Source organism: Primulina tabacum, chromosome 11, assembly GCF_025594145.1.
Source record: "Primulina tabacum isolate GXHZ01 chromosome 11, ASM2559414v2, whole genome shotgun sequence".
In the NCBI taxonomy this organism is placed as follows: Eukaryota; Viridiplantae; Streptophyta; class Magnoliopsida; order Lamiales; family Gesneriaceae; genus Primulina; species Primulina tabacum.
This window is the reverse complement of record NC_134560.1, coordinates 4,289,666-4,300,009: the sequence shown is the minus strand read 5'-3', so window position 1 is coordinate 4,300,009 and position 10,344 is coordinate 4,289,666. Positions and strand designations below refer to the sequence as shown.

General features: G+C 38.4%; 1 protein-coding gene across 1 annotated transcript; it reads left to right on the top strand.

Annotated features, from left to right (window-relative positions):
• Nucleotides 1–7,428: 7,428 nt before the first annotated feature.
• Nucleotides 7,429–9,508, top strand: LOC142519116 (L-lactate dehydrogenase B-like). Its single transcript, XM_075622045.1, has 2 exons — nt 7,429–8,234; nt 8,926–9,508. Exons 1-2 carry the CDS (start codon nt 7,626–7,628, stop codon nt 9,367–9,369), a joined length of 1,053 nt encoding a protein of 350 aa, XP_075478160.1. The 5' UTR covers nt 7,429–7,625; the 3' UTR covers nt 9,370–9,508.
• Nucleotides 9,509–10,344: the final 836 nt, after the last annotated feature.

Below are 10,344 nucleotides of genomic sequence, written 5' to 3'. Positions count from 1 at the left end.
CCAAACAATTTTGCTGACGCCCTGAATAGAGCAAAGGGAGCAGAAGCGGGTCTGATGAGACAGAGAGGAGCTTCATATGTTGCCCCAGCACCGATACCACAGCAACCCCCTCCCAGATTCGAGAGTGGTAGCAGCAGTGGTGGAAAGAAGGACTATCTGAAAGCCAGAGGAAGACAGTTTAAGAAGTCTGGCAGCAGTTCTTCCAGTTCCAATGGCTTGAGACAGACTGGTCAGAGCCAAAGTTATACAGGACCATATTGCAGCACTTGTGGAGGGAAGCATTCAACAGAGCAGTGCCGAGGAGTGTTTGGCTCTTTTCGTATATGTCGACAGCAGGGACATTTTGCCCGAGTATGTCCCCAGAGAGGTGCACAGGGATCCCAGGCAGCAGAGTCATCTGGATCAGTGGCTCAGACCGGGAGACGACCATCTGCTGTCCATTCTTTCCAGCCAGCACCGTCTACCCAGTCACAGCAGAGGCCAGGAGGAAGCCAGACAGTGAGCCAGCCTCCGAGACAGTAGGCCAGAGTTTTTGCTTTGACTGAGGAGCAGGCACATGATGCACCTGATGGTGTCGTTGCAGGTAACTGTTCTATTTCTGGTTACCCTACTTATGTATTGATTGATACTGGTGCATCACATACATTTATTTCTGAGGGATTTGCATTGATGCATGCATTACCTGTTGAGTCCCTATCTACTGTAGTATCTGTCTCTTCTCCTTTGGGGACAGATTTGATATCAGTGAAGTCTGTTAGATCGTGTATACTGCAGTATGATGGGCATGAGATTGAGTTAGACTGTATTGTGCTTGGGATATCTGACTTTGATTGTATTATCGGTATCGATATGTTGACCAAGTACAGGGCTACAGTCGATTGTTTCCACAAGATTGTAAGATTCAGATCTGAGATGGCTGATGAGTGGAAATTTTATGGTAAGGGTTCTCGAGCCAGAATTCCTTTGATATCTGCTATGAATATGACTCGATTATTGCAGAAAAGAGAGGATGGATTCCTTATCTATTCAGTTGATTTACTGAAATCGAGTCCATCCTTGGCGGACTTGTCAGTGGTGTGTGAGTTTGCTGATATCTTTCCAGATGAGATTCCTGGTTTGCCTCCGATTCGAGAGATAGACTTCAGCATTGAGTTGATGCCAGGTACAGTTCCGATATCTAGAGCTCCATACCGAATGGCACCAATTGAGTTGAAAGAATTGAAAGAACACTTGGAGGATTTACTGGCCAAGGGGTATATCAGACCAAGTGTGTCTCCTTGGGGTGCTCCAGTACTGTTTGTGAGAAAGAAAGATGGTTCGATGAGGCTCTGTATCGATTACCGACAACTGAACAAAGCAACGGTAAAGAATAAATATCCGTTGCCTCGCATTGATGATTTGTTTGATCAGTTGCAGGATTCATCTGTATATTCCAAGATCGATCTGAGATCTGGATACCATCAGCTGAGAGTCAGGGATTCTGATATCTCGAAGACAACATTCAGAACCAGGTATGGACACTATGAATTTATTGTCATGCCATTTGGTTTGACGAATGCACCGGCTGTATTTATGGGGTTGATGAACCGTGTATTTCAAAGATATCTTGATGAGTTTGTTATCATATTCATTGATGATATATTGATTTATTCAAAGAATATGATGGAACATGCTGAGCATTTGAGAACCGTGTTGCGAATTTTGAGGGCTGAGAAGTTATATGCTAAACTGTCGAAATGTGAGTTTTGGTTGAAACAGTTAGTATTTATGGGTCACATTATATCCGGAGACGGTATTTCTGTTAATCCCAGTAAGGTTGAGGCAGTGATTTCTTGGCCGAGACCGACATCAGTGCCCGAGATTCGCAGTTTCATGGGTTTGGCGGGATATTATCGTCGATTCATCAAAGATTTTTCCAGTATTGCAAAGCCGATTACACAGTTGACTCAGAAGAATGCTCCATTTATTTGGTCTGAAGACTGTGAGTCCAGTTTTCTGGAGTTGAAGAAAAGATTGACCAGTGCTCCGGTGCTGACTATCCCCTCAGGTACTGGTGGATTTGTTGTTTATTGTGATGCGTCTCACCGGGGATTGGGATGTGTTTTGATGCAGTGAGGGCATGTCATTGCTTATGCCTCAAGACAACTGAAACCCCATGAGACTCTATATCCAATTCATGATCTTGAATTGGTAGCCATCATCTTTGCATTGAAGATATGACGACATTATCTGTACGGTGAAAAATTTGAAATCTATTCTGATCACAAAAACCTGAAGTATCTGTTTTCACAATCAGAACTGAATATGAGACAGCGAAGATGGCTGGATTTACTGAAAGACTTTGATTGTGAAATCAAGTACTATCCGGGGAAGTCCAATGCAGCAGCTGATGCATTGAGTCGAAAGGTATGTGCTTTATCCTTATCGACAACAGGTGTTTCACATTTGATTGAAGACTGCTGTTTGTCTGGATTGGTATTTGAGACAGATTGTAGACCGTTGAGATTATATGCTATTCAAGCTGAACCAGAGTTGATTTTGAAGATTAAAGCGACTCAGAAAGTTGATCAGAAAGTTCGGAAATCGATTGAGATGGTCAGATCAGGTCATCAATCAGAGTTTCAGGTATGTGAGGATGTACTGTATGTGAATAATCGTCTTGTCGTGCCGAATGTTTCAGAGTTGAAACAGCAGATATTGACTGAAGCGCACAACAGTCGATTCAGTATCCATCCTGGTGGCAAAAAGATGTATAATGACTTGAAGACACAGTTTTGGTGGAAACAAATGAAGACTGACATTGCAGAATTTCTTTCCAGATGTCTGAATTGCCAACAGGTGAAAGCTGAAAGAAAGAAACCAGGAGGATTGTTACAGAGTTTGTCCATTCCTGAGTGGAAATGAGATCACATTTCCATGGATTTTGTGACACAGTTACCACGTTCCTCCAAAGGTTATGATGCGATTTAGGTTGTGATTGACAGATTGACCAAATCTGCATTTTCATTCCATACAAGATGACGTACTGATATGATCAGATGACCGATATTTATGTCAGAGAAGTTGTTAGATTGCACGGAGTGCCGAAGTCGATTGTTTCCGACCGTGATCCTCGGTTTACTTCGCAATTCTGGCAGAGTTTGCAGCAGGCTCTCGGTACGAAGTTACATCTGAGTACCGCATATCATCCACAGACTGACGGACAGTCAGAGCGGATGATTCAGACATTGGAAGATATGCTGAGAGCTGTAGTGCTTGATTTTAGCACTAATTGGCAAGATGCATTGCCTCTCTGTGAGTTTTCGTACAACAATAGCTATCAAACGAGTATTGAGATGACACCTTTTGAAGCTTTGTACGGAAAGAAGTGTCGATCCCCTCTTTATTGGGATGATATATCTGAAGTTCCTGAGACTGGACCGACATGATCAGAGATATGACTGAAAAAGTGAAACTGATTCAGAAGAAAATGAAGGCAGCTCAGGACCGACAAGCCAAATATGCCAACCTTCGACGTAGACCGTTGGTAATTGAGGTAGGAGATCGAGTATTCCTGAAGATTTCTCCTTTTAAGGGTGTGGTCAGATTTGGCAAGAAAGGCAAATTGTCTCCAAGATACGTTAGTCCGTATGAGATTCTCGAGAAGATAGGAGATCGTGCCTATCGACTTGCATTACCGCCTTCTCTATCTGGAATACATGATGTCTTTCATGTATCTATGCTACGGAAGTATCTCCCCGATGATTCTCATATTATTCAGCCAGACGAGGCCAAGCTTGATGAATCTCTGAGTTACGTTGAAAAGCCGATACCGATTATTGATCGTAAAGAAAAGAAACTCAGATCAAAGACCATCCCACTTGTGAAAGTTCAGTGGACTCGTCATGGCATTGAAGAAGCTATTTGGGAGACTGAATCAGATATGAGAGATGAATTCCCAGAGTTATTCCACTAATGTGAGTTTACTATTTTAGTTTCTGTTATTTCTGGTTTGATTGCCTGTGATATGATTGCTTGAGATTTCGAGGACGAAATCGTGTCTCAGATGGGGAGAATTGTAAGGCCCGAGATGTTATCAATTTTATGAGACCCCGAAAAGAAAATATTATTGATGACAATTTGGTAATTAAGTGGAAAAATACTTAATTTAAATTTGATGGCAATTTCGTAATTATTGGATGGCAATTTCGTAATTATTGAGGGCTGAATTGCAAATAGTGAAGAGTTCAGGGGCTAAAGTGTAATTTTGGGTTTAAGTGGACACTTGTCTTGCCATGCTTGTTTGATATATATAAGTTTCACTTTCTTTCAATTGTCCAGAGAAGAAACCGAGAAAGCTTCAGGGGATTTGTCAAGTTTTCTTTCAAGCTTTAAATTGTGATTCGAGTGATCCGTTTATCAGAATTTAAATCCGGACACAGTACCGTACTCCTCTCGACGAGAGCTACAACTGGACGTAAGTTTTATTGAGTTCTGTTATCATTTGAAATTATGATATTGGAGAAATTATTATTTGATCATTATTATGTGTTCTGGGAATACTACACATCGTAGAATCGAAGTCAGATCGAAGAACAGATTGATTATGGAATTGTTATGAATTTCTGATTATATGGACTGAAAACCGGACAGATTTAGATTATTGATTGATTACAGATTGTATCGGATATGAGTTATGATTTGTAATTGATAGTTGTTGATATGGTATTCACGGGGATATTGAGATTGTTCCGTTATGCCGATGATTTGAATTAAATTCAGATTAATCAGATTCAGTGGTAAATTGAGAATGAAATATTGATATTATGATTCTCGATATATCGTTTCAGATTTACAGAGACAGTCTTGAGTTCAGAACTGATATTGTTTCAGACCGGGACTACAAACGAAAGGTATGAGTCAATGTGGTACCGGGAGAACGACTCGAGTATGATATACTTGAGTTTCCCTAAATCACATACTTATTGTTATTATATGCATTGATTTGATTATTATATGATGTTCTATTGATTTATAGGAAGCATGTAATAGATGAGTATTAGACGAGTGATCTTGTGACAGAAGTGCCTGATAGTGGTGGGATCGCCACGGGCACATTGCACGATGTCACAAGATAGTGTGTTGGCGATTGTGCCACAGTCTGTGACGGATAGGTCAAGACACTGGATGTTTGGTTATATCGACGTGGATAGAATCAGAGTTTCTTCTATTACTGTTGGTCGATATAGGAATGCCAACGTCTGGAAATCGAGATCCCTAGACTGGGATTGAGTCTAGTCTGAGTCGTGGAGTCACGAGCATTGTCGACTGTTTTATATTGATTATGTTTCATATTTTGATACATATTGTTGTTATCTGTCAATGCTTTTATGTTTATCATATGATTGCATGTTCGTTGATTTATACTGGGATTATATTCTCACCGGAGTTATCCGGCTGTTGTCGTGTTTGTATGTGTGCATGACAACAGGTGGGACAGGTTCATGGTCGAGGAGATGAAGATAGATCGTGATTAGAGTGGAGATCACAGACTTGACATTGCTATAGATAGGGTTCAGACACTTGATACCTAATTATTAAATCCTAGTTTGAATTATTGTATATATAGTACATGACTTGTACTTTAATACTGATATGTATATTAGATTGAATCCCATTACATTCCGCATTTTAAAAGAAAAAAATTTTTATACCATGTTTATTATAATTGATTAATTAGTCCCAATGATGATTAAGAACATGATTAGCGTTCGGGTCCCCACACAAGTGATATTAACTTTGATTTTTAAAAACTCTATAAAAATCTAGGTGTATAATAGATTTTTAATAATTCATTAGCGTACCAACATTGAAACCTAATATACAACTATAAATTGCCAAAATTTGTCTATAGTTCAACCGAAAGATTTGGATAGATTTTTAAAATTTTTAACACATACACAAATTTTTTCTCTCTATATACATTTTTTTCCTTCTTAGATTTTTCATTTTTTTTCTTGATTGCTCATTTAATAGTTTTTTATTTTAATATAATCGAAAATTTTGAGTTGTATTATTATTTTCTGATTTTTTATTTATGATTTATACAAATGAACATAATATTCAACAATAACAAAAGATAAATCCAAAAAACTAATGCTGCTTAATTCTTAATAGTTATTAGCCTCGCAACAAGTATAATAAAAAATAAAACAAAAATTTAGATTTTAAGCTATAATTTATATAAAAAAAATAATGATATAAGTGATAAAATAATTTGTTTCCTTTATTGTTTAAAAATTACATTTTATTTTTTTTATTTTATAACTTCTAATCTTGAAATTCTACATGTTTAAAATTATAATTATGATTTTTAAATAAAATTATTATGCTAGATATAAGTAAATCACAAAATTATATCGTCTCATAAAATTGAAAATACATTCGAGGATTTCATCTTCTTTTTTTAAAAAATAGTTGACCAAAGATAATAGCATCAGGTTTTAAAAATTACGTGATCAAATACGTTTACAGCACCAAGTTTTAGGTCGGTAGAGTGAAAAAATTCTTGCAAGTAACTTTCTACCATGCTTTTCACATCTTTGGTTTTATTAAAAATTACTTTATAGAAATGGTGGAATATATTCAAAATTATACAATTGATAGGACAAATAGGAAAATGCAAAGTATGTGAAAGAAGGGAAATTATATGCCGAGACTTGGGGTGCACACCACTTACCTTCTCGAACAGCATACAAGTCCTTAGTCGAAAAATAGAACGATTAGTCATCGATAGTTTTCGTGGATATGCGAGTCTAATACATGTCTCTCTATAAGTGATTTAATTTGGTTGTGCATTTTGGCAAAAACTTGTGTGAGACGATCTCACAGATCGTATTTTGTGATACAGATCTATTATTTGGGTCATCTATGAAAAAATATTGTGAATATCAGTAGGATTGACCCGTCTCACAAATAAAGATTCATGAGATCGTCTCACAAGAGACCTACTCGTGCATTTTTTATTCCATGACAACATTTAATGCAGCGTCATGGTTTGTACGATGGGATAATATAACACGAGAATAATAAATTGAAAGATGTAGAAAATATAGTAGAATGTGTATAATTTCAATTATTATATAGAATAAATATACGATTAAGTAGGAAATGATACAATACGTTTTTAAACTTGTGAAACTACCCTTGCAATGTTTGAGATATATATTTGATTTTTTTTTATATCCGAAGAATATCTCATATATCAAGTGTTCATTTTCGAAATATCACGCAACACAAGGGAAAACTCTTAGAAAATATATTTTTCAAAAATTAAAAATAAGATTTTTAAATGTTTGAAATTACTTTTTGTTCCACGAAATATCTTATAAACTGTCGGCGAATAGTCCAAATTGGCCCAAAAAGGACTTTTATAATATTTTTACTTGGTTTCTTCCTCCGTATCAGTATCACCATAATACCATCGTAGAAAAGTCTTGCTACGTGGAAAAATCAGGGCGGCGGCGCGTTTGTTTCCGAAAAATTCGATCCTTATATAAGAGGCGAGGCTAGTCACCATTTTCTCCACCATCGACGCTCATTCATACACACAAAAACTCACACTTCCATACACGATTCTACACATCATGCAGAAGAGTACATCCACCTCCTACTTGGGCCCCGGTGGACTGGACTTAACTCCAGCCTTTTTCAGCCCCATTACTGGTGGAGCCCCACCGTCCCCCACCAAGCGCCACACCAAGATCACCGTAGTTGGCGTCGGGAACGTGGGTATGGCCATCGCCCAGACGATCCTCACCCAAGATCTTGCCGATGAGCTCGCCCTCGTCGACGCAAAAGAAGACAAGCTGCGCGGCGAGATGCTCGACCTCCAACATGCCGCCGCTTTCCTCCCACGTACGAAGATACGGGCCTCCCTCGACTACTCTGTCACTGCGAACTCCGACCTCTGCATCATCACCGCAGGTGCACGACAGAACCCGGGAGAAAGCAGGCTGAACCTGCTGCAGAGAAATGTGTCTCTGTTTAGGCATATTGTGCCACCGTTGGCTAAGTACTCTCCGGATTGTATAATATTGGTGGTTTCGAACCCGGTTGATGTCTTGACTTATGTAGCCTGGAGGTTGTCCGGATTCCCACCTAACCGGGTTATCGGATCTGGTACCAACTTGGACTCGTCCAGGTTCCGGTTCTTGATCGCCGATCACCTTGATGTTAATGCACAGGATGTGCAGGTGAGATTTTTTTATTCATTGTTATTATTATTTAATTATTTCCACTTTTGAAAAGTTTACTCCACATATACATGGCGTATTACTGGCTGCAATAGCTTTTCCATTTCATATTATTTTGAGTTATCATATCAAGCTGATTATCGGCCCCAAGTCCATTTTCAAAAACATGTTATCATTTCTTGCGCAAAAAAAATCTGCAAATCCAGTAGAAAAAAACATAGTAGCATATTTTAAGGAATACTGCCAACATTATTTTAAATAAAAGTCAAATGGTGTCGCTACCCAAGATTTTCACAACAAGCATATAAGCCATGACATGAGATCTACTTACTACATTCGAGCGATTACCATTTTTTTCTTTTGTCAAAATGCGAGTTGTTGCCAAAGACTTTTGGTCTAGCATCCCACCAATATAGAGAGGGCAAGGATTCTAAATCGATAATATACCATTTTTTCTGTGTCATAAAAGAATGCGAGAAAAGAATAATGCTTGTTTGGGTAGTGGATGGGCAAGTGATCTGGGCTCCTAAACTAATATTAAAGGAAATGAAGTTTGTCAATCACCCAAGTAACGCATGACGAATTCAGACAAAATGCTTGGACTTTTGTGACAGGCCAGTGCTAGTAATTGTGCTACCTAGATATAAGTAAGCTGACTATGTATTAATTATTCATATCTTTGCCATTCTAGGCCTACATTGTTGGGGAACATGGCGACAGTTCAGTGGCTCTATGGTCAAGCATAAGTGTTGGAGGAGTCCCAATACTAAGCTTCTTAGAGAGGCAACAAATTGCCTATGAGAAACGCACCTTAGAAAACATCCACAAAGAAGTTGTCCAAAGTGCATATGAAGTCATAAGCTTGAAAGGCTACACGTCGTGGGCGATCGGGTACTCTGTCTCTAGCTTGGCCCGAACGATACTAAGGGATCAAAGAAGGATCCATCCAGTCTCGGTTCTTGCAAAGGACTTCTACAATATCGACGGCGGGGATGTTTTTTTAAGCTTGCCTGCTCAATTAGGTAGGAGCGGAGTGTTGGGGGTAACCAATGTGCATCTTACTGATGAAGAAGCTCAGCAGCTGAGGAACTCCGCCAAGACCATTCTGGAAGTACAAAGTCAACTGGAAGTATAATTTCTATGTCACTGAAATGTTCTCTGCTTTGCAGCTGGATAATAACACGAGTTATCATTTTCTCATGATTTGCCTTTATTTAGTGATGCAATCAGATGTCATCATGAATTTTATTTCAAGTACGATGTTCTTATTGTTCTATGAGGTTGTCATTTTTCAGCTACCCCACTTCTCTTGGTATGTATTTTTCTTCCAAGATTTTTGTGGGCAAAACTCTTTAATAATTAAGTAATGTGCCCAAGTAATTTTTAGCGTGATATGTGAGTGTTTTAGTATTTTGAAGGTAGGTCAGATCTCTCATGAAATTAGGTTTATGGAGTTTACAACAAATCTCGAACAGTCTTCTTTTGGTTTCTCTTTATCAAACTATCGGATGAAAATTTATGACGTATAATTGGCTAGAACAGTAATTTCCAATCCACTTTTTTTCTTGCAACTGGATATTGCCAAGTGTTAGGGCTTCTATGCATTTAAAAGTTGTGGAACTTTAATGGAATATTTTCATGAAAAAGAAATATTGGTTACTTGCTAGTTTTGGGTTATGAGTGATTGTGATTGGGTGAGTTGGGGTCATGACACCCTATTCCAACTTAGAAGTAGAATAAGAGTCCAACCACTAAAGGGCATCTCCACCTGACGTTATTGTCATACTTTCCCATTTTTAAACCTGATTTAAACAATACCAAGTACGCCAAGTATCATTCTCTATGGAGTCACTATTTCTACCGAGTCATTTGCAGTTGCATCTTCATGTGAATTGTGAAAGCTCCTCCCAACATTGATTGTCCCATTGAACCCACTATCAAGATTATTCATAACTTCTGTGCGATATTTTTTCCAATATAGCTAAAAGGAGCTACGGAGCTTGCCCATGAGTTGGTATATGATGTGCACCTGTGAGTAATAACGGTCAATCTTCCATTCTTCAGTTCTCCTAGTTATTACTTTAACTACTTTAAGGTTGAGGACAAGACG

What these genes read in the sequence shown, in the direction of transcription:
- LOC142519116 (XM_075622045.1), top strand. Translation starts at nt 7,626, where the DNA reads ATGCAGAAGAGTACATCCACCTCCTACTTGGGCCCCGGTGGACTGGAC. An exon ending in TTAATGCACAGGATGTGCAG is followed by an intron (nt 8,235 to 8,925) that starts GTGAGATTTTTT and finishes TTGCCATTCTAG; the next exon opens with GCCTACATTGTTGGGGAACA.